This window comes from Psittacula echo, assembly GCF_963264785.1.
Source record: "Psittacula echo genome assembly, chromosome: 2".
NCBI classification, from domain to species: domain Eukaryota; kingdom Metazoa; phylum Chordata; class Aves; order Psittaciformes; family Psittacidae; genus Psittacula; species Psittacula echo.
The window spans coordinates 134,969,074-134,996,629 of record NC_137737.1 but is presented as its reverse complement, the minus strand read 5'-3'; the positions used below and the strand labels follow the sequence as shown (position 1 = coordinate 134,996,629).

The window sequence follows — 27,556 nt, the reverse complement described above, 5'->3', positions numbered from 1 at the left end:
ATACCATTATCTGAATAATCAGCAATATCTTGCCTCCAGACTCATCAGCAAATAAAATCCCTTCTTTTGCATGCCATGATAACCTTACCACACTCCTTTTCCTTTGTGTGGAAGTTTCTAAATGCCTTGTTTCTACCCACTCTTGCGATGCACTGTGCTGCTGCTGCTAAGGATTTTACAGACACATTATTTGGTGCAAGTGTTAGAAAAGCCTGCAATTTTAGACTGTCCATATACTTTACTCATTGGCTTAATTTCAGCCAGCTGAAAAGGGTAATTAGTCACTTCACTGAGGAAAGTAAGTTAATAGTGTAGTTATAAGGCAGCAAATTAATCCAGATCTGGAGGCTGTCATAGTATAAACCACAATGGTAATAGATTTTACAACATATAACAGAAAATACAGCCATTCAAACAAGAAAGCTTATGAAGTGTAATAATTAAAATTTAGTATTTAAATATCTAGCAGCTTGCTGCCCTCAGAGACAGCAAACTGATGGAATTCCAGGAAAACAGCCAAGGAAATTTCATGGAACCTGTGGGACTGGTTCAAACAGTTTGTGCAAAACCTGATCTAAAAGCATTACATATTCACATAGCCCTTTGTTTCTTCATTTTGATTTAAAATACTTGAAAAGGTATTTTATAAGACTACTACCTTGTAATCTGCATATTTCACAGAAAGTTTCAGGAAAGAACTCATGAAGAATGCACAGTGTGTACTAAATAAAAAGGGGATTTTCAAACATGAGCCCAAATGCTTTCCCTCACCAGAACTGTTTTTTGCCAAACTGACTTAATAATCATTAGCAAGTACACATGAAAATCCAGTGTATTGTCCAAAATACTACTCTTGTGGCTACGAAGTTAGAGACAAGACAAAAACTTCTGTGCTATTTCTAATCTGAATTGTAACATCAACTGGTTCCAGAAATAAGTCTGAAAGACCTACAGAGGCATAAGAATACTATTTTTCCAAACAACTTGACTACTAAAAAAGGCAGTAACCTCATAAAACTCATACAACAAACAGCTGTACTGAACTACGTTGCTTCTATAAAAAAAATCTCATCCTTGCTTGGGTCTTTGGGAACTACACACAAAACACTTAAGTCTGAAAGAAATTATCTTAAACTATGTGCATCCACAACTTATTAAAACACATTCGTTTCAAATTCCAGCAGTTATGTTGGAAATAAGTCAAAGTAAATCCACCGGTATACCTGCCAAGCGCTCCGAAGTCAGAAGCCTTGTTGCTACTTCTCCAGCACTTTCTTCCAGAGTGTTGGGAACAAAACCAGCCCACTCTGTGCCTGGTAAATCAGAACACAGCGATTCACATGCCAGGTAATTAAGAAGCCATGGAAATGTATTAAAAAAAAAAAAAAAAAAAAAAAGAGATTGCTCTTTCAGAGATGCAATCAAAATGAGACCATATATTTTATTAAAAGTTCCCACTACAGAGATCCATATTTGCTGATTCCCAAGACAAGGTCAGTTTTAATTTGCATACAAAACACAGAACAATTGAGATGACAACCCAACCAATTGCAGCTACTTGTATGTTTTATGCAACTCTGTACATTTTACACAACTCTTTATATTTTATACAACTCTTCACATTTTATACAACTGATTATGTAAGAAAGTGATCAGGTTTGCATGGCCTGGACTCTTATTTGGACATTTTTGCTCTTATCGTTATTGGTCTATAACTACTGCAGCTCCAAATCTGATGAAATTGCCACCCTCCTTTTCCTGGTGAGGGAGCACAGACAAATGAGATGATGGCTCTGTACCAATGCTCTCTCCTAAATAATTTAAAATCTGTATTTTTAAGATACACTGCCAAAACAGAAAAGCATCGATTGATTATATTCAAATCTTTCAAATACATTTTGGAAAGTAATTACAAAGGCTGTGCTCTTCATTGTGCATGTGTTTAAAATTTTATTTATAAAATTTAAAAATCTTTTATAATCATTTCCTCAGCCTCATTTTCTGTAACCCCATAAACAAAGGGAACACAAAGCCTGTATCTTAATGAAAAAATCTTAATGATAAAAAAACCCAAACAAACAAAACCCAAGTCTGAGAGATTAAACTAATTCTCATAGCAGTTATGGAAAGATTTCTCCTGACCCCCAGTGATTGCTTAATTGACTGTGAAGTGCTTTGTTAAATAAAAATGCACTTGAGCATACGGCTGGATAGTTTGCTGATTCAGGTGCTTAAGCAGTTGCTTTTGCTCAGTTCCTTATTTTCACAAATGACACAAAACATTTTCTTTTGCCATTTCCTCTCATAGTTCCTTTTCTACTGCTACTTTTGAAATCTAGACTCTTTAGCTCTTGTGTTGATTTTCCCATTTCGTCCATTGGTTTATAATTTCTTTTCCTCCTTTTATGCAAGATTTCTGCATTCTGACTTTCAAACTCCATGCAAGCATTTCCCTTCCTCACCATTAAAACCTGTCCCACGTGCTCAAACATGCTGATGCTATTATTTACTGATTTTTTTTCTGCCATAGATTAGTTTTGCACTTTCTCAGTTTAGAATTACTTCCTGAAATGAATCTTTCATTCAGAAACTTGCAGTATTTGTAAGTTAGACATTAGGAAGAACAGTACATAAAATAAGGCATATATAGCACAGATTTATTGTTTCCAGTTGCAATTACTTTGAGTTTATTTTGCAAAGCTGAAATTGTAATAGGCTTTCACTAAAGGGAAGCTTTCTCCAATATACAGTAGTGTTTAAAAATATCTTGCTTTAAAACACATTTTGGGACTGTATCTACAGAAAACCTACTTACCAGAATGAAAGAAACTTAGATTAATTCAGAAAGTCCTTGGTCAGAGTAAACAGTCTGACCAGTAACTGAAAACATCGGCTTTATCAGTATTATTCCCAGGCCGAAAGTCAAAACCACAGCGCTGCACCAGCTACTAAGAAGGAGAAAAACTGACTGCTGCTGCTGAACCCAGGACAGTATCCACCCCTTATTCCATACCATTCACGTCATGCTCAGATCCCACATTTTCCATATACCCTCACTCTCATCTCAGTGCACTCTTATCTTAGTGCATGGACCAATCCCTATAAAGCTGCTGAGTCCATTCGGTCCATGATGTTGGGCTCCATCTCTTGTAACAGTCTTTCAGAGCAGGAGAGGCTGTGTGCAGTGTTCACACTCGTGAATAACCTGGGCAATAGTGTCCATTGCTAAGTCCACCCCTCAATCATGAGTCCATCTCTATGTTGCATCTCTGCCCTGATGGCCTGAAGTGTCATGGGCCCACCAGGCTGAAAATAATTCACCCTCCCCTTCAGCAGTCTCTGCAACTTGTCGTTGGGGGCTCCATAGTTGCCTTCCATCTCTGATGCTTCCAAAGCACTGGAGGGGCCCAGTGGGATCATATACTTACCCATACTGTCCCACGCACCCTGACACTCATGATCTTCCTCCTCTGCCTTGCTGGGAAATGCTGCAGGGTCTCCTGCATCCTCCTGGGGATCAGGCTCGCGGGGCTCGGTGAGCGGCTGCCAGGGGATGCTCTCGGCCGCCGCGGGGCTGGGCTCGGCCGTGGGGCTCGGCTCCTCCGCCGCCTCCTCCCGCTGCTCAGCAGCCACCTCCTTCCCAGCCTCCGGCCCTGCTCCCGCTGCCGCTTGGTTCCCGGGGCCCCTGTCCCGGGCCGCTTCGGCCGCCGCCGGCTCCCGGGGCCGCTCCCCCTCAGCTCCCCGCAGCCTCACGAACACAGAGGCAAGGACGAGGGCCAGGACAGTGAAGAGCAGCGGGACGGCCAGGTACAAGTCCACGGCTACGTCCATCCCGCCCTGCTGCCGGAGCCCGCCCGTATTACAAGCCATTACTATAAAGTACAGTGAAACAAAAACCTTAGCCCAAAGCCCACACTTGATAAACACTAACACAGCAAATACCGGCTCTAAGTAAGCAAGACATACAGAAACTGTGATATCAAAAAGAACAACTTTGAGAGCCAATAAATCAGCATTGTGCTTCAGTCAGATCTGTTGTTATCTCAACCCTCCGTGCCCCACGTTGGACGCCAAAAAGAACTGTCGTGGTTTAAGCCCAGGCCGTAAATCAGAACCAAGCAGTCCACTTCCCCCTCCTTCTTCCCCCTCTTCCTGGAGGGACGGGGAGGAAAATCGAAAGAATGCAACTCTCACGGGTTGAGATAAGAACAGTTTAATAACTAAGGTATAACACAAATCACTACTGCTACCACCAATAATAATAATTAGAGAAATAACAAGGGAAGAGAACACAACACCTCACCGACTGATATCTCGCCCCCCACCCAGCAGCTAACTAGCCCTTCCGAGTCACTCTCAGTTCTACATCCTGGGCATGATGTGCTGAGGTATGGAATACCTCTTTGGCTAGTTTGGGTCAGGTGTCCTGTCCCTGCTTCCTCCTGGCTTCTCCTCCTCCCTGGCAGAGCATGAGACTCACAAAGTCCTTGGTCAGGGTAAATATTCTGACCAGCAACTGAAAACATCGGCTTTATCAGTATTATCCCCAGGTCGAAAGTCAAAAACACAGCGTTGCACCAGCTACTAAGCAGTAGAAAAAAAAATGACTGCTACTGCTGAACCGAGGACAGTGACTTTTCAGACTTCAAAGAAATATGTTGTGCTTACTTACACATTTTGAATCAGAAACAAGACTAATTTCACATACACATACTGACACCAGTTTGTCGCATTTGACTACCATTTCAGCCTCCATGGACAGAAGAGTTCTGTGCATGGTCCTCTTACATTTCAGATGCTCTCTGGCAACCCATAAAGGGAAGGAGGAAATGTTACAGAGAAGTTTCTGAGAAAGTAAAGCAGTGAGATACCTGACAACCTTCCTTTACACAGACCGTAAAGAACTAAATAGCAGTAAAGGGAATCCATGCTGGGTGACCAAAGGTTTGGGCAGCTGTGAGAGCCAGCATCCACTTTGCCACTCCATGATTTCATTTCCTATCTCTACTTTTACCTCCCACTGCCTCGAGCCCTCTTAGATCCCAGTGTTTGATAAATAAGCGCCCGGTCTGCCATCAAAAACTTATATTATATCTTCATGTATAATTAATAGCTACCACTTTGATGTTGTATTATTTATTTGTACGTTCATTTGTAAAGTGTGTTATTTAAAGAGTCAACACTTCAACACAATGTCAGTATAACATCAGACAGGAAACATTTGTGAACCTTGATGCTATAATGAAGCTGCTTTTGAAAAGGAAAATGGGACAAACATTGCAGTGTGAATTAGAATGTCTACCTTTAACAATAAAACTCTATTGGTCAGGAATTTTTTTTTTATATAAATTACAGATAATTTTTGAAGTTCTACAAAATTCTCTATGTATATATACCCAAGGTTTCCAAACAAAACCTGTATGTAGGGATTTCTTCCTACATATAGACAAAGCTTGTGCAAGTACCCACATGGACATTTGCCCTGTGACAGCACTTGCGTAAACTTCAGTAGTATATTTTTCTCCTCTTCCTAAATGGATTTTGATATATGCCATACCTAAAGGAAAATCAATATATCTATTGCATAAATTAGTTGAAGGTAGAAACTAAAATCTGTGTAGGTTCTCTTTAATTTTTTTAAATAATTGGCCTTTCTATCTTGCATAATGTTATGTCTTACACTAAGCAGCTATGAAAATAGTCTGACTCTGATCTTCTGGTGTTTGCAATGACAACTTGATTGCAAATAAGACATTGCTTTCTAAAGACCCTTAAAAGGAAAGCATAACTAAAGTCGCCCAACCAACTCCGATTTTGTCATTTCCATACATTTAAGCATCTCTCATACACTTCTTAACATCCTTTTAATGTGATATGGATATGAATTTACTACACCATGTTTACCTTTTTATTCCACCTCAAAATAAAAAAAAATAATTAAATGTTTTTAAACCATGCTTTTGCTGAAATGTTCAAATTCAGGGTGACAGAATATTTGGAACATCACCGAGACACCCCTCACAGTTTGCACAGCAGTATAAAAGAAGTTCATCACCTCTCAGCCATTCTCGTTGTTCAGAGATCATGTCAAAAGTCTCCACTGGATCCATTACAGAGCCAGAAGTCTCCAAAAATGTTTGCATTTCAGCAATCTTTCGTCCTAAACAGAAAACTTATAGAAAAAAGTCTGCACCTGTTTATGGAATTTTTATTTATTTATGTATTTATTCTTTAGCCTTACAAGTATCTACTATAGGAACAGTAGATTCTGTAGAATTATTTCAAAATAAGTAACTGTGGGCCACTTGAAGAAGCTTACTAAGCACATTCTTAAATTCAAGTACATTGAGAAACCCACTGAAATTACTAATTATATACTTACATTTAGGAATATGCTTCCCGCATCAGCTTTGTCTTTGTAACATCATGATAATTTCTCTTGCCCAGAGAGTGTCCTGGGTTCAGTAGCAGTAGTCAGTTTTTCTCCTTCTTAGTAGCTTTTGCAGCACTGTGTTTTTGACTTTCGGCCTGGGAATGGAGCTGATAACACTGATGTTTAGACTGACCAAGGACTTTGTGAGTCTCATGCTCTGCCAGGGAGGAGGAGAAGCTGGGGGGAAGCAGAGACAGGACACCTGACCCAAACTAGCCAAAGAGGTATTCCATACCACAGCACGTCATGCCCAGGATGTAGAACTGAGAGTCCCCGGAAGGGCTGGATCATGGCAGGGTGGGGGTGAGGTACCGGTTGGTGAGCGATTGTATTCTCTTGCTTGTTATTTCCTTTATCATTATTACTATTAGTGGTAGCAGTAGTGATTTGTGTTATACCTTAGTTATTAAACTGTTCTTATCTCAACCTGTGGGAGTTGCATTCTTTTGATTCTCCTCCCCGTCCCTCCAGGAGCGGAGGGAAGGAAGGTGGGGGGGGGAAGTGGACTTCATGGTTCTGATTTACGGCCTGGGCTTAAACCACGACAGAGAGGTGGAAGATGCACCATCCCTGGAAACATTCAAAGCCAGGCTGGATGTGGTTCTGAGCAACCTGATCTAGTTGAAGATGTCCCTGCTCATTGCAGGGGAATTGGACTAGATGACCTTCAAAGGTCCCTTCCAGCACAAATTATTCTATGATTCTATGATAATAACTACTGTAATTCCAGGGGAGAATGAAATGCCATGAGTAAACAGATTCTTAGTATAAAAGGAAGTAACGTTAATGCTTTCACATAAAATCATTCATAGGAGTAAAAACAAAAGCAAGAGTATGAATATAGAATATCTAAAGATAAAGTACTTAACACTTTCTCAACGTTTCCCATGGGGTATAAGAGCCTCTTTAAAGTTGTTTGAGAAAAGAAAAACCAAAAACTTCCAAACATTTAAAACCTAATCTTTTTTCTTCGTTTTTAAGATTTTATCTGTTTCTATATTAAACGATCTATATGTCACATTTCAAAAGCGAATTTCAGAACTAAGGAAAAGTAGAACTCATAATGAAAATGCTGAAACATATTAGAAGTAACATTTTATGCACATCCAAACATTTTCTGCAACTTTAAAATTTGAACCGTAAGTCTCTAACTGAAAAACTGTTAAACACAATATCACATCACAACACATGGAAGAAGCCAGTCAAAAAGCAATCTTATATCAACTGCTTATGGTTTACTCAATAAAATTCCAAATAATATTTAAGCAATGTCATCTGTTTGATCTATCTTTTGCTGGAGTTTAAACAGCCAAAACACCACCATTGCAGAGTAATGCTGGAATAATTGCATATATGACTAGATTACTACTTCAGAATTAATTTTCTCTCCATCTGGTGTACATTTTATTTTGACCAAAAATTAAGTACTATCCTAGGAAACTAATTAACAATTATTGTAAACAATACCAAAGAGAGTAATCTGATTGATCTACTGAGTGCATTCCTTGCTTGCTCTACAGCACAGCAACAGCAACCAGTCCATGACCATGCTGGATAGGAGCACAGCACCATTCCTGTAGGTAACAGGTGTACATTTCAGCTTATTTTAATTTTCTTCTGAAAATAACAGATACTTTATATACTTTGTGAAGAAAAGCCTGTAACACCGATGTTTCAAAATGTCTTTCTACAAACCTATACCACAAATACTGCTGAATTCTTATTCTGTCAAACATCCTGTAAAATGTTATTTTTTTTCAACTGGCTTAGAAGGCACAAAGGCTTCCAAGGGCACAATTTGCACTCAAATTTTATATTCAAGAATAACACTTAAACGAAAAGATCCTTAGGACAGGGACCAATGTTATCTGCTGGGTCATATGCAACACTGAGTGAGGAGTGGACAGGAATGTTGCTGCAGAAAACAAGTTTTCTGAGACCACAAAAGTGGATTTTTAATTTAGGAAGAATGAATTCATTAATTATATGTACTGCAGTACAATACTAACTCTCTCCTCATGCTGCACTCTAAAAGGTGCATATATACCTTCACTTCCATTCTATAAAAACATCAACCTGGTGAGCTGAACAAACTGCTTCAGTTTATTTCAGAAACACAGACACCAGACCACCTGTGCCACCTGGCTTCATGGCCAGTGCCTGACTACTCATATAACCAGCAGTGGTTTCAATCCTGTGCAGCCTAAGGCTAAAAAGACAGGGCAGACAAAGGCACAGTGGCAACAGAGAAGGCCACTCTGACTCCTGGCAGTGGGCTGCAGCAGCCTTCTGCACTGCTTTTCATGTCAAAGTCCAGTTGTACGATACATCCAGCCAAGTTAGTCACTTCTGACTTCAAAATTCAAGGTATTGTTAATATTACTCTCTATTCAACATTCAGTTTAATATCTTAAAAGGCCTAATTCTGTTTCTATCCATACCTAACATACCAACAGATTTCAATTGCCTGAGCAGGGGGTTACACTAGATGATCTCAAGAGAGATCGTCTAACCGAGACTGAGCAGCAGGTTACACTAGATGATCTCAAGAGATATCCAACCGAGACTGCTTTGATTAAGCAGTTACATAAAAAAATCAAACAAACATTGAGTCCTTCAATGAAAAGTACTGTAAGTCCTCTTATTTATGGTCATCCAGAACCAGGAAAACAATGCAGCTTTAAAATCCAAATACTTTAGCCACTTAACATTCATTTACTTCCATAGAAATGTGTGCCCATGCTGAACAATACACATTCAGGATTTCCTGTTTCTCAATATTGCACATCCAAATGCTTCTTGGAGATTTACAATTCCATCTCAGTTTCTTATCCCACACCTACGCATAACCCTATTCTCTTTCCTGTTGTATGATTCATCACATTACAGACAAGCCATTTAACCTCTATGACCTTATCTACCATAGCAAATTGGTGGCCTGTATAACAAGCACAACGATGCATCTGTGTCGAAGTGACAGCGTAGAAAGAGCAACCATTAATTCACAACACCTCATAAAAATTAGGTTTACATAAGAGCACATCCTTTACAACTCAGCCATAAACAAAAAGTAACCACAAATAGGTTACAAAATCAGGCCTTTGATCTAAAAACATTTGTCTTCCCTTACATTCACTAGCATACAGAGCTTAAGTGCTGGTGCCCCTAAGTGACTGTGTAGCCATGATTAAAAAGCCAGTTGTGTTCTCTTTGTAAACTTGGACTAAGATATTGCTTCAAGTTGTTACAGAATGTCAAAAAACAACAACAAAACAAAATATATGCATTTTCTTTTCCCAAAATTTTAGGTTTGAAATAATGCTTCTATTTTTTTTTTAAATAAAATTGCTTATCTGATTTCCATTATGGAATGCTTAAAAAAAAATTAAAAACTGACAAGCCCATTTTGCACAACGGTTTTACAAAAACTGACCTGAAGGTTAAATTGAAAAGAAGTATATTGTTGTCTGGTGAAATGTAATTATCTCATTTTATGCTAAAGTGCTTGAAAATATCCTGATATTTCTCTGAATAACAATAATCTTCAAATGGAAAAGGTAGATGAACACACAATTAGATTTTTTTGCTATTAACGAAGATGGTTCCTATCACCACCATGCTGACTCCTCTCAGATGAGAAAAGATAGCAAGAAAAACACCCGAACAAAAATTTCCTCTCCCAAGCAGTGCTGACAGAAATATATTAAAAATAAAACTCCTGACAAACAGTGAAGTTCTCTTGTTCGTTGCTTTGCTTCCACGAGTTATAGGAAGAATTTCAAGGCTGAAGGTATTTCTTAACCTAAAATCTCAGCACACTGAACGCAGATCTGCAAATGAAATAAACACTTGTATATTTACTGCTATGAAATATCTGTTTTGTTTGAATACATCCATAGCAGGACCAGTCACAGCTAAAAGAAAGGAATTTCATGTTGTCTTTTAGTATTTAAATAAATTAAAATAACATATTAAGCAGTAAAATAGCTACTTGTCACTTTGTTTGTCTATCTTACCAAGCTTAGCTGTTTTTCACTGACCGCATTCTGTCTAACCTGGTGGGGTAAATTTTGTTTGCATGGTATAATTCATTGGCAAGATTAACAGTACCTATCAAGATGATGTATGTTTTATTGCTGCTCAGCTAAACATGTCAGCTAAAGTAATTACAGCTATGAAGTTCCATTTATTTTCCCGTAATGGTACCCTTTAAGTCACACACATTTGGAATGAGGCATATCCACTTCAGTTTCTTTCAAGAGCAGTGTTTTAACTGTATTACATCATTTAATATGGGGTTGAAAGTTCATTATCCAGCACTCAAATAGTTTACTTCCAAAACTCTGTTCTTCAAGAGGATCCAGAGAAAAGCTAGGATTATCAGTGCTACAGAAAGTAAATATATATGAAAGTGTGTCAGGAGGACTGAAAGGCTGATGGGGATGGCAATGGAATTCAGGACCTTCTGTTTCCAAATCACTCTTTCATTATGTACCCTCTGAGTAATAATCGAGAGCTGTTACTCCAAACTATCTGACATTAGGTCTCTGGCCTGAGTCCAGATACTCATGGATGAAGTCCAGATCTTGAAAAAAACCATCATATGGTTGGGACTGTTACTGGCAGTTGCAGCAGTAAGAACTGCATGTGCAGAGAAATCATTAGCTACTCTGAGATGGAGAAGCCCTTTCAAAAGAGGTGAAAGGCATCCAAAATGAGTGATAAAGTAGCGTCACTTATGTCCAACTAACAAAGTATTTGATGCCACATAACAAAGTCTGCCAGAAACACTCCATACTTTTTTGTACTGTCTGCTCTGTGACATAGATTACCTCAGGGTGAATTACAAAAGTTCAAGGCATCCGCTGAGAGAGAGTGCTAATGCTCTGTGACGAAGTCCATTACTACTGTCCCATTCAGTCTTACATAGCTTTCATTTAATGAGGTGCAAGAAGTAGAAAATGCCTTCATGAGATGTGCAGCTGCTGCTAAATTGGAAGGAGGTGCAATCACAGAAAGATCCTTGCAAACATAAATGAAAAGGAACAAACTGAAACAAAGTGCATGTTGCTCACCATCTGCCCAGGTGTGGTAAGAAGACCTCTGCATGGGGTGTGTTCACAACCACCATGATATACAGGTGAGAGATCTGTCAATCTCTAGAGCAAGGACTGAGGTGAAACAGGTGAAGTTCTTCAGTAACAACTTTAACAGTGGAAAACTCTAAACAAACATCTCACTAAGAAATAGGAGGCTGAACTGGATGAAGCTGTAAAACTCTGCCTGAAGTTAGCGCTGCTCTGAGCTGAATGTTGGTCTAAGGGACCCTCAGAGATCCCTTCAAAATTAAAATATTCTACAAAAAAAAACCCACTGTTAGTAAAAATCAGTAAAAATATTCTGGTTGGTGGACAGCAGGCATCCACTACAACATGCCCCACACAGGCCACCCCTCCAATCCTGATCTATAATCTACAAACAGATTACAAATAGGATCTACAAACCCATCACAGCCATGCACTAAGCTAAATGTCTCCTCCTCACCTTCCCAGCCTGTCCTTCCTAAAAGCCTGTATCCATCCAATGTACCGCTCCAGTCCCACAATTTATTCCACATTTCTTTTTATTGCCAGTGATCTCCTAGATCTGCAACAGTCCACAGTCTGTAGCTCCAGCTCCAACCAACACTCTGTAGCGAAGTCTTTTCTGAAGGGTCTATCACATGGGACAAGTCAGCACAGATCCAAATTGTAGATGATATGCTGATATACAGATTTTTTTAATACAGTTTTCTCAACAGACCTGCAGAATGCCCAAGTATCAGTTCAATTATTGCCCAGTTCAGAAAAGCAATCTATGTCATTTCTGTCCCCCTGAAACACTCCACCATTAAAGGCACTTCTTTAAATTAAAAAAAAAAACAAACTTAACAGCTCTATCCCTACACTCAGCATCAAGGATGTTTCACAAAAAACATTCAAAGCTCAAATGGTCTTACTAGAAAAAAGACCTTTATCTTAATTTTTGTGATGTGTCCTTGCACTAGAGGAGGAATATCACTTGTTATGCTGGGCAAAGCTACAGAATCACAGAATCAGAGAATATTAGGAATTGGAAGGAACCTCAGAAGATCATCTAGTCCAATCCCCCTGCTGGAGCAGGAACACCTAAATGAGGTTACACAGGAAGGCGTCCAGGTGGGTTTTGAATGTCTCCAGAGAGGGAGACTCCACCACCCCCCTGGGCAGCCTGTTCCAGTGTTATGTCACCCTCACTGAGAAGAAGTTTCTTCTCAAATTTAAGTGGAACCTCTTGTGTTCCAGTTTGAGCCCACTACCCCTTGTCCTATCATTGGTTGTCACCGAGAAGAGCCTGGCTCCATCCTCGTGACACTCACCCTTTATATATTTATAAACATTAATGAGGTCACCCCTCAGTCTCCTCTTTTCCAAGCTAAAGAGACCCAGCTCCCTCAGTCTTTCCTCATAAGGGAGATGCTCCACTCCCTTAATCATCTTAGTTGCCCTGCGCTGGACTCTGTCCAGCAGGTCCCTCTCCTTCTTGAACTGAGGGGCCCAGAACTGGACACAATATTCCAGATGCGGTCTCACCAGGGCAGAGTAGAGGGGAAGGAGGACCTCTCTCGACCTACTGACCACCCCCCTTCTAATACACCCTAGGATGCCATTGGCCTTCTTGGCCACAAGGGCACAGTGTTGGCTCATGGTCATCCTGCCATCCACTAGGACCCCCAGGTCCCTCTCCCCTACACTGCTCTCTAACAGGTCATTCCCCAACCTGTACTGGAACCTGGGGTTGTTCCTGCCCAGATGCAGGACTCTACACTTCCCCTTGTTATATTTCATCAAGTTATTCCCTGCCCAACTCTCCAGCCTGTCCAGGTCTCGCTGGATGGCAGCACAGCCTTCTGGCGTGTCAGCCACTCCTCCCAGCTTGGTGTCATCAGCAAACTTGCTGATAGTACACTCAATTCCCTCATCCAGGTCATTGATGAATATATTAAATAATACTGGCCCCAGCGCTGACCCTTGAGGCACTCCACTAGATACAGGCCTCCAACTAGACTCCGCCCCATTGACCACTACCATTCTTTTAGAAATAACAGAATCTGCAAAACCTCAGTACACCCTATCGGAGGTGTGATATCCATTTTGTTCTTATTTAAAAAAAAAAAAAAAAACCAACCAAAAACAAAAAACCCCAAAATTTTTACTCGACTGTCACAATTAAACTATAAAAAGTAAAATGTAAAGGTTTGAAATATCAGCAGGATAATTTTCCTTAAGAATCTTTTCTTTATTCTTTTTACTTAACAGCTCAGTTTTTCCAGTTGGATTTAAAGCATTCTTTCATTACATTCTCCAGCTTCTTGTCCCACATAGGCATTCTCAAAGATCTCCATGTGGACTCAGTCTGTAAAACATTCAGAAGCAAAAGGATAGCACTCAAAGAGCAGATCAAGCAGGCAGCAAATATTGCTACTAAACAATTGTCATAAAACACAGTATGCCAAATACTGATAAATATACCAGAGATTATAATAAAGTTGCTAAAATCCATTGAAGCAATCTGCAGTACTACCTGACAGTCAGGACGGTGCAATGAAGGCTGCCAGCAAAGCTACAAAACAGGTCTCTATTTAGAGGAGCTCATCAAATGTTTGAGACTGCTGGTTATACAGCGCAATGATTCAGAAGCACAAGGTGCAAAGACACACACAAGTAAGATCTTGTCCTGGGTTTAGCAGTAGCAGTCATTTTTTCTCCTTCCTAGTAGCTGGTGCAGCGCTGTGTTTTTGACTTTCAGCCTGGGAACAGAGCTGATAACAGCGATGTTTTTAGTTACTGCTCAAATACTTAGTCTGACCAAGGACTTTGTGAGTCTCATGCTCTGCCAGGGAGGAGGGGAAGCCGGGAGGAAGCAGGGACAGGGCACCTGACCCAAACTAGCCAAAGAGGTATTCCATACCACAGCACGTCATGCCCAGGATGTAAGTGAGAGTTACCCGGAAAGGCTAGTTCACTGCTGGGTGGGGGTGAGTTATCGGTCAGCAGGTGGTGAGGTGTTGTATTCTCTTTCCTTGTTATTTCCTTTATCATTATTATTATTATTGGTGGTAGCAGTAGTGATTTGTGTTATACCTTAGTTACTAAACCACTGTTATCTCAGCCCTTGGGAGTTACATTCTTTCAGTTCTCCTTCCCATTCCTCTGGGACTGGGGGGAAAAAAGTGGGGGGGAGTAGACCGTGGTTCTGATTTACGGCCTGGGCTTAAACCACCACAGATCTGTAAAAAGATGCATATTATTTTTCATATTGTTAAGTACATTCTGAGCTAGAGAAAGCAGCAAATGCTTACCTTCTTTTCTTTCCCTTTTAGAAAGGTATTTTAGCCTAAGAACAGATCCCGAGTCACACACACAATCCACTTGTGTTTTGCTTTTGGAAAACAGGTTACTAGCTTAACTGGCCATCTCTCTGCTTGGCCACTCCTACAGCTATTCTAGCCCCTACGTTTGTATTCTCAATCCTCTCACTGTTCTTAGCTCAGGTATTTTTGTGCATTTCATTCAGGTATCCCCATTTAGCAACAACTTACCCTCTTCTGTTCCTGTTTTTTTGTGCTCCAACATTCTGCATACTGCTAACGGAAAAATGTTTCCTTTATGTTATCTTGTCCTTTGCTTTTTCCCCCAAGTCAGTGGAACCCCATTAGGATTTAACAATAAACTACTGCCTATTTATACTGCTGAGGTTTAATTCATGAGTTTTATAGGATACATATATATAAAAGAACTGTTAGTTCAAAATCTCCACATCCTTAACTTCCTTGAAAAAGTATCCAAATACTTTCCAGATTACAATTATTAAAGTGCATCTTCATGACTTTACGTAACAATGTGACAGAAAGATACCTTGCCCAAATGTTTTTATAGATCATTATTCTTCAAAGGAAAAAAAACAAAACCAAAACAAAACCAAAAACCTTCGAAAAATAAAACAGCATTACTCACATCTGGAATGTTTTTCTGATAAACACAGCACTTTCAGACTCTTCATGTATCTAATCTCTCCAGATACCATGAGAACCTGTTTGCAGGACTGATGAAGTTCAAGGAGGCTTTGCAGAAGATATAGCTCCCTAGGAATTTTTTTTATCTTCTTAGTCTTTAAGCTTATGCACTCTGGTTTTTCTGATTTGTGGAGAGGATGAAGCTTGTTAATTGACACCTTGATGTATTATTTAATCTGGAACACAGAGACTAAATCAGTTTATTTTGAATTTCACTGAACATTGTGTGTGTAAACAATTCCTTTTATGATATGTCTGTTTATAATGTACAGAGGTAATCCCTAAGGATTTTAGTTGCATTCAGAAGTACATATATCATAAGTCTCTAGTGATTAATCGTAACTCATCTGCTGCTATTACTAGTCTCTCAAAACAAAGGAATTGGTGGATTAATGTTCTTACTGGAGCCAAGGAAAGCACAGAAAATGTCTTCAGATGCTATTTTTAAGTCTGCTCAGCTACCACACAGACCAAGTAATCAACATGGGCTGCTTGTCATTCATAAATACATCCCAGGAGATGAGAGAGAGCAGGGTAGATTTTGTCTTGACGACTAAAAATAGAAAGCAGTACTCACAGCAATCCCTTGGCCTATGAAAGATGATAGCCCAAGGTGTTGTCTCAAAGTGCTGTCTTGTCCACCAAGATGCTGCAGATGGGACATTCCAATGCCCACCCTCATCATGGCCTTCGGGATATCTCTGGGGTATTCTGCATTCACCCCTTTGGTACAAAGGCTGTAGCACCCCTGAAGACGCCACTTACCCAGCACACCTACTCAGTATGTCTGATCAGGTCTTCCCAGAACAAACACAGCTGTGAGCAGATTAAGTGAAGGGAACAGGGATGGATGCTAAACACTATGCGTAGCTCCAAGAGCAGGCCAGTCTCTTCTATGTCCCAACTTGCCTGACTGTATCCATTGCTTTCAATAATAACTAACTTCTTCCCTTTAAGAATATTACACACAATTGATTGCAGACCACTAGACAGTTTCACTCCTATTCATGCGAGCATTCCTAATGTAAACTAATCTTCATCTTGCAAAAAAAAAATTAACCTAATAGTCCTTAAAAGAAATAGTGGCTGAAGAAACTGATGTCAACTAACTGCAGATAAAAGCAAGAAAAGCTACTTAAATACATAAAACCTCAAAATAAGTAGTGATACTTTGCAGAGAAAATGTATTCTGACAAAGAAGTTAAAAGGTAAATTGTATAAGAAAACCCTCTCAATTTCTCCATACATAAAAATGATCAAGTGAAGTTCAATAGTATTTTCAAATGTATCTTTTCAGAAGAGCTCAAGATTAACTGCTAAAACACCAGGGATAAATTTTGTTTAGGAATAACTTCATTTCATAAGTAAAATTTTGAGTAAGAATACCCAGTTGTTGGAGAATTCATACTACAGTAGGACCCTAAAGTCATAAAAATTACATGAGTAAACTTACTAATAGTAGGAATTAAGAAGAGAACAATATAAGTACAAAATAAAAAGTGATCACAACAAGATTTGCCACAAATAAATCAATTTATTATTTTTTGGCAAGTCCCATACAGCCTGAGTAAAGATCTTTCACTCACTATATTAAAACAGTATTTTGCTTTATACAAATTGTAAACATCTTCAACAGGACAAACTGTTGGTACAGGCCTTCCAAAATTCTGGCATCTTTTCTCTGTCAGTTAATCAAACAAGAATGAAAACCCAATAAACCAAAGAACATTTTTCACAGGATATCTATAAAATGCAACATGTGCATTTCATATCACGTCAACTCTAAACAGCAGAGAAGAGGATTTCTCATCATTATTTGTGAAATTAATAGTGGTATTAAAAATAGAAACATTTTTTCCATACTGGTGTATCCAAATTTTTTGTTTGTAATTAAAAACATTGTTTTATATAACCAAGGTAGTAAACCAAATTCTACAGTAAACCAGCTCCTATAAATACAGCTCTATTTCCTATACTGCATCAGATAAATAAGGATGTAAAAAATCTCTTGATCTGGTTAATACTTTGTTTTCCCGGCAGGCACCAGTCTAAAATCACAATTCAAATTCTGCTTGTCCAAACCCCCCCGCTATAATTGTCTGATTTTTTTCCCCTCCCTCTCTTTCAAAGTGCTTTAAATCAAGACATATTCTGATCTATAAAGTGAACAGTTATCTCCTCCTTCTTAAGAGCAGCTTTTTTTTTGTAATTTGTAAGTCCCAAGAATGTCAATCTGCTGGCTAGCTTTACTGAAGGACTACAAGATGTGCACTGTTAGCTCATAATCCTCAAATGAGGGCAAAGATGCTTGAACTTGGTATGAACTGATTTTCTCCAAACCAATTCATCAGCACTAAAACACAGACAAAGTATCATGTTATTGACTAAGACTTAAAAAAAAAAAAACAAAGCCACTTCTGTGGTTAGAAAACAACTACATTATAACTTTGGTTTCAGTACGGTGCTTAATTTTGGAGTCACATTTACAGTAACTTATAGATGAAAATCAGCACTTCTAATGTAAAATAACAAAGCCATTTCAAAAAACCTCCACCTTTCAAGTCTCTGTGCATCATAAGGAGCAATGAGAACAAACTTAATTCTTCTGCAGATTACCTTTAAAGTTACTAACAAAACTCAAAAGTGTTTAGTTTTACACCTGTATGCAACCATCTGTTTTAGAGCATTACAAAACATCATACTTTAGAACACTAAGTGTTTAGCTCAGCAGATCCATAGATTACGAGGTCAGATGAGTTTCACTACCTCAAATGAGGATATTGAGAAGCTTTTTGCTTGTAAGATTTATGTAACACTGAAATGCACAGATAAAAGACTATGAAGGATGAAAAGTACATTTAACCTGCATCAATATTATGATGCATAGTCACAAACAACAGTGCTTTTCCTACAGACTCAGTACTAGGAACAGCACCAAGTGTTCAGTTGACCTACTGTCAACTGCAAGAAAAAAAAAAGTGAAGCCCTCAAACCTTAGTAAAAAATCTTAGGCAAAAGTCTTTAAATTGTGCAATTCCCTCAGACAAGCAAGACACTCTTACTGGATTTGCCTCCTGCTCTTCTCTGCCCAATTAAACAAGAAGATCCCTACTATAGTGTTAAAGTTAGATCCTGCTGGAAATAAAAAACAACATTGTAGAGGATATTCCATTCATCAAAATAAAATCAAGTATTTTAAATGCCTTTCCTCTTCCACAATCATCAAAACCTGCCAGAAAGAATGTAACAGGAACCTTCAAGTAATTTGAACTCTTCAGCAGAAAAGCAGATGTACCAAAACATTTACTACTCAGTATTTTCACTGCAGCATGGGAAGAAGCTCTATTTAAAAAAAAAAAAAAAAAAGATCCAATCTACACAGCCATCTTTTTAGAGCAGATCTTCCAAGCATGATTAATTTCAACAAGTTCAAAATACTGTTGTTTGGTTTTGTTTTAAATCAAGAGCTATTTTTGATTTACAGTCAAACCTTGTAAATATTTTTCATTTTTAATCCATTACATTTAGTTTTACTTTCCAGTCTATCTGGGAATTGTCTGGAGCCCAACACATCAAGATGCAACTGTTATCCATGTAGATATGTGATTTTTGTATGCTAGCTGCCATTTTCTGTAGCAGTGTCTGTTAGAAGTTTTACAGAATTGTAATGTTCTCCTAATCCATAGGCATGCCTCATATACCTGGGGAAAAAAAAAAAGTTACAGAATTAGTGTTCAGTTTAACTAAAAGTATGCGTCATGATAAACGTTAATAGCACTGGAAGATAGCTTTGACAAATTCAAGTTTTAGCACAGAAAATGCAGGGTCATTAAATAGAAGAGTATTAATAGTTTCAAATTCTGGTGATTTCCAGGTACAGATCGACATCAACTTTAAAGAGGGGAAGCAAAAGAAAAAAGATAAATTTCCTGCATCTTCCATCATTTTCACTACTATTTTGTAATTATGCAAGAGATAACCTTGTATCATTCTATAAAGCAGTGACTAAATCACACTACAGATTGATTGCCAGCATTTTAAGAACTCTAATTACAAGTATCTTAAAACTTAGTATTTTTAAACTGTGTCAATCATAAACATAATTTCTGACCTGCAAGATCATTATTCAAGCAGCATTTCAACATCAGGTATGTAACAGCAACTAAAAGAGCAGGTGAGAATCAAAGCTGAGCCCTCTGCTATAGAAAAAAGTGCAGTAATTTTAAGAAGGGATAAAATTACATACTTACACAAGTATTATTGGTTTCCCTGAATATTCTTCACCAACAATAATGGGAGGGGAATCCATTTGCACAACTTCAATAGGTGTTTGCAGAATGTGTGACAAAGCCCTTAGCTTCAAGGCATAAAAGCAATTCAATAATACGATTAAATCCAATGCAGGGAGGAGAGAGGAAGACATAGACATTTAGTTTTAGCCGACAAGAGTTCAGGCATAACATTTCAAATACTGTTAGAAAATACACTTGACTAAAATAAGCAAAATTATTTTAATTTTTTAAACTTTAATTGAGAACAGGTTACTTTAATCATTGTTTTGATGATAAAACACAGGTAACATTGGGCTAACTTCAGCAAATTGGTAACTACTCTTTCATAAAAGAATAAATAAGACAAACTAAAATAAACACTTAATTTCTCAAGCTCAAGTTCTGGTTTATATTACAAAAACTAACATTGCTCTATTCTAGTCAGCCTTGTTACCATCTAAGCCTGCATCATAAAAGGCTTTCTCCTTAGAAAGTCTTTCCCCACTTATACTGTCAGTCTTTCTAATCACATTTAGAAGTAGTAAATTCATTAACTTGCATGTCGACAAATACATCAGAACAGTGACGCACCATGAGAAAAGCAGACACAATTTATAACCATAGGAAAAAGTTCTGGATAAAAAGTTTATGATTATGTTGCCTTATGCCTTCGGGTATTCTTTCTTATGAAGCCCTTTTTTGAAGGTATATTCACCCACTTCAGAATTTCACAAATAAAAATGATCAGTACAATACTTACTTCCAGCTGACCACCCCATGCAGCTGTATTTGCTATGTCATCACAGTATTTTTCAAATTCTTCTGCAGGGAAAGAAAAGGCAACTTTTAGTCCTTGGCTAAGAACAAGCAACTGAGGAAAAGTACTGATTCTATAATGAAGAACTAGAACCTGAAAAATCCCAAAATACGTTATATAGGAAAATATCTGTGTTCACTGAAGAGAAGGAAAATAAAACATCACAGGCCAAAAAAAAAAATCCACCCATTAACTGGTTTAGGGGAAAAAAAAAAAGGAAGACTGAAGATAGGAATAAAAACAATTACATACAAGAAGCACAAATTTGTATTTTAGATTTTTTATTCAGGGCATTGCAAACAAGTATGAAATTACATACACTCTTCTTCCTGTTAAGTTTCAGAGAGTGCTGTTTTGTGACTTTAGATAAGAATGGGATAGCAAGTAGTACACTAAGCTGTTAAGTTACCTAGGTGTTAGGTATGTTTATAAAAATCTACTTGAACAGGTTTTCAAATTAGCTGCCTTGGTTTTAACCTCTGAGGTATTTATTCCCAACAGCTTCTTTGTTAACAGCAAAACAGTCCTTTTACAAATCATGTTCTACTGGAACTAAGCTTTCAAATTTATAAATTACAACCCTTTGGTCTTCTGAATCCTATGAACAGATTCTGATAAAGAAAGAACAGATACTCTGAAGACTGCTCAGAATTGTTTTTCATACATTCCCCCTAAAACAGACTTAAGAGACGTAAGAAAACCAGAACTTTCTGCTGCTTTGTAGCAACTTTATTCAGTCTTCTCTTGGGGAACATTTATCCTGTGACAATTATCTTTGACAACATGGGAAAAGATGCCTCCTACTTCACAACAGTCCCCAGTCACCAAATGAAATCCACAGCTATAACTACTAAATGAATGTAGCAGTAAGTTCAAAACAATGTATAAAGTTATTTACATGATGTTCCAGACAGGGAATATGAATAACATGAATGAATAAATCATCCATCGCTCAAGTAAGTAGTACATAAATTCCATTTAACTACATTTACTCAGCCTACACCACTGCTCCACACTAAACGTTTTTATATTTTTCAGTTTAGTCTGTTTATAAGGGCTCCAAAAGACCTAGCATAAACACTGAAAATAAAGGGCAGAATAATGAAAAGCATCTAAGCAAACTGTTAAACAGATTTGTTTGAATTTCACACTCAGTTTTAACAGCTTTCCTATGTAAACTGAAAACACCAGTATGAAACTGATAAAAAAAATCATCCCTAACCTGGTAAAGTTAGTTGTAACAAGCTGTTTATAACAACTTCAGTCACATCCCAGAACATGATTACCATCTAATAATCAGCATTTTTTGTATTGTTTTTAATGAGGAATAATGTTTTGTTAGATTACTGTAAAGAAAAAAAAATACAAAGATTATTAAAAAATAATTACAAAAATTCAGGTGTACCAAGTATCACAGTAGATCATAGTTCTGTGTTCCAGAGAACACAGCTGAACCAACAAAGTAACAAAATTCAGGAACAAACCATAATGGGTTAATCCCAATTCAGCTGTAACTGTAACTGTAGCTGTAACTATCTATCAGAAATAACTATAACAGTTTTTAAAGTCTCTTATGACCTAAGTCTTACCTCTGCTATACATATCTCCAGTACTAGGATTTGTAAGAAATGGCAGGAAGTCATCAAAATGACTCTGCATATACTTTGCTGTTTGATTCCTCAGAGTTGCAACAGTCCAGGAATTTTGTTGATCCTTGAGCTGATCTTCAATAGCTCTGTACATGCAGTGGCCATCTGAAGGGATCTGTTTAATTTCCAAGTGCCTTGCTGCCAACAGGGAAGCAAGTTTCTGACTTTCAAGATGTCTAGCACCTGTTAAGTTTGCTATCTCAGCTTCAGCTATCCTTTCTTCTCTTTCTTTCTCCAAGGCAGCTTTTTTCTCCTTAGATTTAAAACACACACACAAATGTTAATATTTAGAAGACACCTGTACAGTTCTTGGCTTAGTGCTTGCTTCTAACTCTTCAAGTGTTTTCTTAGTACCTTCATATCTGTGAAATGTTCACCTGAATCAGTACTACCAAATCTTAGAGACCTTCTAAACCCAAAGTTTAGCAATTGGTAAGAGACCAATATATCCTAACTCCCTCTGACACCACACCAGAAATTACGTGACTGGAGAAATCTTCATTATAACAATATAAAAAATAACACTTTACAACACTGCACAAAGGCCAGTAGCTGTAGTCATTTTTTCAGGATAACCTATTTCAACACACTGAAAAACAAATCAAGTATGGGAATTCTAACTAAACAACAGAAAATACTGCTTTTTCATAATAAGTGTGAGATCTACTGCTTACGCATATGATTGCACAAAGGAGTTCATGTCATGAAACTGAAACTCCCTCGGGCTATGCTGTACACATAAAAAAGGATGCTCCTAACCTAGAGGATGGATAAGAATGCATGCATACACGGAGAATACTAGGTGGATGAATTAATACATAATGTAAATATAACTTTAATAGAACGCTTCATCAGTTTATACTCATATTTACAAGGCAATAAGAGTCAAAGTAAATGAGCAAATAAAAATTAAACAGTAGAGAATGATCTTTTCCACTTTCACACTTTAAATTCACCACAAATTAAGACCAGACTGGTTTAGGCAACCACAATACAGGAAATCCAGACTCCAAAGTTGCCAATTTGCCTAGATGTGGTGCCATGGATTAAGAACATTTTTATCATGTGTGTTACAAGGCAGCTCTGCAGCAGTGATGATGTAACAAGGGATGGACTCTGCAATAAAGCAGTGGTCCTCTGGCCCTGAACTGACATTCATGTAGATACGATGAGGATGTTAATCCATCGTGATCTAACATATGAAGCTTAACAAGATTCAACCCTAACGGCCCGGACACCAAGTGGTGTTTCTTAAATCAAAAACTACAAGAACTTCAGTATTTATGTTCTTTTGGTAAATATTTAAACTTCTACTTGCATAACTTCCATGTAGTATGTTACATTATTTTAATTCAATTACTTTATTTATTAAAGTTTTTAGTGAAATTCTTTTAAAAGCATTTGCTTTACATAATGATTTTTTTTTTCTGCCTCCCATCTCCTGACCTATTCTGATTACCAGCTCACAGGGGAGGGTGAAAAACTACAACTATTTACAAAATGCTTATGTATCTCTAGGTAGCAGCTTTACAGATTTTCAAGGCATGCAGTAGGTACATTATCAATAGTGAATTAGCCAGGTAATGTCCCCTGCAAAACTGTTTAACTTTGGTTATTACATTTTAGTTTAAGTGAATATAACTTAAAAATTTTACATATACTTGATTGAAATATTAAGTCATACCCTCCTCTTCTGTGCTTTTGATATTCGAGGATGCTGAATATGCTGCTCTACTCCTTCAAGCTCTAAATTTGCAACCCCATCAGCTATAGAATCTGTCTAAAAGAAAAAAGAAAAGTTAAATGTTCTTATTAGTATAAATGATAACCAAGAAGATATCCATTCAGGGTATCCACATCCATTCAGGATATCCATGGATATCAATATCCATTCAGGAGATGCACATCTCCTGAAACAACTTTAAGTTCTGTTCCTAGGTAATTCCAGGGTATATTTATGAAGTTTAACCACAAAGATCTGTGTATAGCCCAGAACCCGTCTAAGCCAAAAGTAAAGCACTTTACGTCCCAGACCAGAGTCATGTATTTTATTACTTTTTCTGTAGACTCACCAAAGATACAGTTATGAGCTGCACATCTCCAATTTGCTCTGTATGTTCTAGTACAAGCTTCCACACTTAAGTGTGAACACTGCTTACTGGCCAAAAGGCAAAGCTATGTCCAGGACAAGGATTTTAGCTTGAAAGGTCCATCATAAAGTTCTGACAGCTCACTTAGTAAAATAAGACTCTTGAAACTAATCTAAGATTCAGGTAAACAGAAGCATTATGTTTAATGCTTATACATTAAACATCTACTTGAAAACTACTACAGAAGATTGTTAAAGGCTCATAACTCTAACAACTGAGCATGTTTCATTCCCCACAATGCTTCTGAGCAGATGTTTCTCAATCAAGTCCATTTCCCTAAAAGCAATTCAGAAGTGTCTTCACTCTCATTTTCAAACCAAAGTACATTCTACTTAACTCTTTGTTAGGTCACTAAAAGGAAAACACCTAGTCCAGAAATATCAGGCAGACAGATTTTTGTTTGTTTCTTTACAAGACTTAAACAGCCAAAAGAAACACTTCAGGAGATGTACGAGCAAGGAGCATTAGCATCATTCACAGATAACTGTATTGCACCAATTTAGCTATAAGCTCTGTTCAGCTTAAGTTAAGGCAACTACCTTATTCTGCTCAGGTGAAACTTCCTTCAGCTGCTTTAATTCCTCCTTGTGCTTCTGTTCCAGTTCTGCTTCTAGTTTAGAAACTTCATCAGCCAGCTGTTTTCGTCTCTTTTTATCGTTCTTGGGAACAGCATTTTTCATGCCTTGAATTTTTGCTGTTAGAGAAGTAGTGTACTAAAGATTACCTCTAAACATAGATAGTTCAGCCACCACAGAAAAGACAATTGCAGGCAAGTCATGCAGAAGAAACTTTACAAATACCAATGAATTGGTAGGTTTTAACAGTTCAGCTATAAGACTGCCATTTATGATCATCACATTTTAAAGCAGTTACATTTTTCTTAAAAGATGCAAATGCTGTATCCAAAAAAAGAGAAAAACTTGTGCCAGGTTACTATTATAAATGCTTATGAACTTCAAAGCAGCAGACATCAGCCTATTGCCTTCAAAAAGATTATCTGGGCATTGAGATCTCGAATCCTGTCACAGGGAAGACGTGTAAATTTTTAATTACACAAGCAGTAAATTAAAAGTAAAAATAAGAGTTTACCTATCCTTTTAAATAAAGTTTCCAAAAGCAAATTTCTTCTATTCAAGAAGAAGAAAAATAAACCTCAACTTGCTTAAATTCCGTAAGTATTTTTAGACTGCAAGTCAACACTCCATTCCATAGAATCATAGAATAGTTAGGGTTGGAAAGGACTCTAAGATCATCTAGTTCCAACCCCCCTGACATGGGCAGGAACACCTCACACTAAACCATGCCACCCAAGGCTTTGTCCAACCTGGCCTTGAACACTGCCAGGGATGAAGAATTCACAACTTCCCTGGGCAACCCATTCCAGTGCCCCACCACCCTAACAGTAAAGAATTTCTTCCTTACATCCAATCTAAACTTCCTCTGTTTAAGTTTTAACCCGTTACCCCTTGTCCTATCACTACAGTCCCTAATGAAGAGTCTTCTGGATACCCTTCCCACCTTTAGTGGAGGACTACAATTAGACACCCCCTATCACCTTCTCTAGGTGAGAAAACCCTTTGTTCCTCAGCCTCTCCCAACCAGTGTGCATGTGCTCCAGCCACCTAACCATGATCCTCAATTCCTACTCTTCTTTTCAACTTCAACCAAACTTGAAGGAGGAAAAGGCACATCAAAAAGGTACATTCCTATAGATATAATGACAATACCATGTTCAATACTGTTTCTCCTCTTGTTTAACCCTCTAACTGATAAAAGGCTGCAGACAGGGCTATTTCATTGGCACAAAAAGCCAAACAAGGAAAATGCCACAACAATGAGAATAGCTTAACAGAGAGTAATAGCTTTCCCAAAAATACCAGCAATGAGAAAGGCTTAACAAAGAGGTTAGAATCAACTACAATACAGAATCCAGATAACTACTGAAATTACTTAACTATATTGATCTACCGTAACAGGGTAGGTGAAATGTGGCTTGTGAACAGTTCATAGGTAGCAGTGTAAGACAACAGAGATCTTCTACTATAGATACTTTACTGTGGCTAGACAGAATATAAAAGTTAATTTCAGATCAACTGCACTTTGAATGAAGAAGCTGTGTGGCAGCAAGGCCCCTTATGCAGGCTTTTCACTCTAAAATGCCTAACTAAACCACACCTTCTTTACCTCACAACAAAAGCAGCAAAACGCTAACATGTTGTTATCAACCCAGCATTGTGTTACGGCTCTCGAGACGTTACCATGCCCCAGAAGTGCCAAGAGCCACACCTCGCAGCACAGCACAGCTCTGACACCCCTGCCAAGACGCAGCATCTCCATGGCTGCCGCCCGCTAACCCTGGCGAAGGCCCTGCAAGGGCCGCTCCTTCCCTCCCCAAAGCCGTGCTGCTAATCTCCAGCTACTCGCGGAGCCGTGCGGGGCTCCCAGCTTCGCTCCCTTTGAGCGCTCTCCGGGAAAAAGCCGAGAGAAGGAAGCCGAGAGCAAGAGGCGAGCCCGCCCCACGTTTCCTCACCATCCCCCGGCGAGGTGGGCGCCTGAAGGAGCTGCTCTCCTCTCCCCAACTCCCTGGCCTTCTCCGCCACCCGCCCTTCCCCGGCCCATGGGCCCCTCACCCTGGAGCTCCCGCTTCTCCTTACGCTGCCGCTTAAGCAGCTGCTGTAGCGGCCCGTCAGCCTCCGGCTCTTCGTCTCCGGAGCCCTCCATGAGCGAACCAGAGCTCCGCGAGCCGACCCCACCCCACACCGCCGACGCCCGTGACCCCCGACCCCGGCGCGAGGCGGGAGCTCACCGCGCTTCCGGCAGCGCCGCCCCGCCCAGCGGCGTGAAGGGGCGGGCAGGGTACAGGTCTTACCGCTTGTGTCTTTCCCGCCTCCACGGAGCTCGGTGGGTTGCCTGCCGTTCTCCAGCATCCCTTGGTATCCGAGCCATCGCCCCGGTGTCCTGGGGCTGGCCCCTTCCCCCCACCCTTTCTCGTCAGTTTCTGTCCTCCTGACAAACTGCAGAGCTACCCGCTCGTATTTCCTGCCTGATAAAGGACTTGCAAGGACATGTCTGCATTGAGGAAAATGGTACCAGAGACAAATCCTATTAAGGAGAAGGGCTGGAGGTGAGAAAGTAATTGGTT

The 27,556-nt window shown here is 38.8% G+C and overlaps 1 protein-coding gene across 2 annotated transcripts; it reads right to left on the bottom strand.

Moving 5' to 3' along the window:
* Positions 1-17,311: 17,311 nt before the first annotated feature.
* On the bottom strand, positions 17,312-27,144 carry OTUD6B (OTU deubiquitinase 6B). Of its 2 annotated transcripts, XM_080611207.1 has the most exons (7): positions 27,045-27,144; positions 24,954-25,108; positions 23,949-24,044; positions 22,205-22,517; positions 20,559-20,620; positions 19,778-19,884; positions 17,312-19,228 (listed from the first exon to the last, which is right to left on the bottom strand). In XM_080611207.1, exons 1-7 carry the CDS (start codon positions 27,133-27,135, stop codon positions 19,144-19,146), a joined length of 909 nt encoding a protein of 302 aa, XP_080467333.1. In that variant the 5' UTR covers positions 27,136-27,144; the 3' UTR covers positions 17,312-19,143. The 2 variants fall into 2 exon arrangements, with proteins under 2 accessions (XP_080467333.1, XP_080467334.1); XM_080611208.1 differs by lacking the exon at positions 23,949-24,044.
* Between the last annotated feature and the right edge of the window lie 412 nt (positions 27,145-27,556).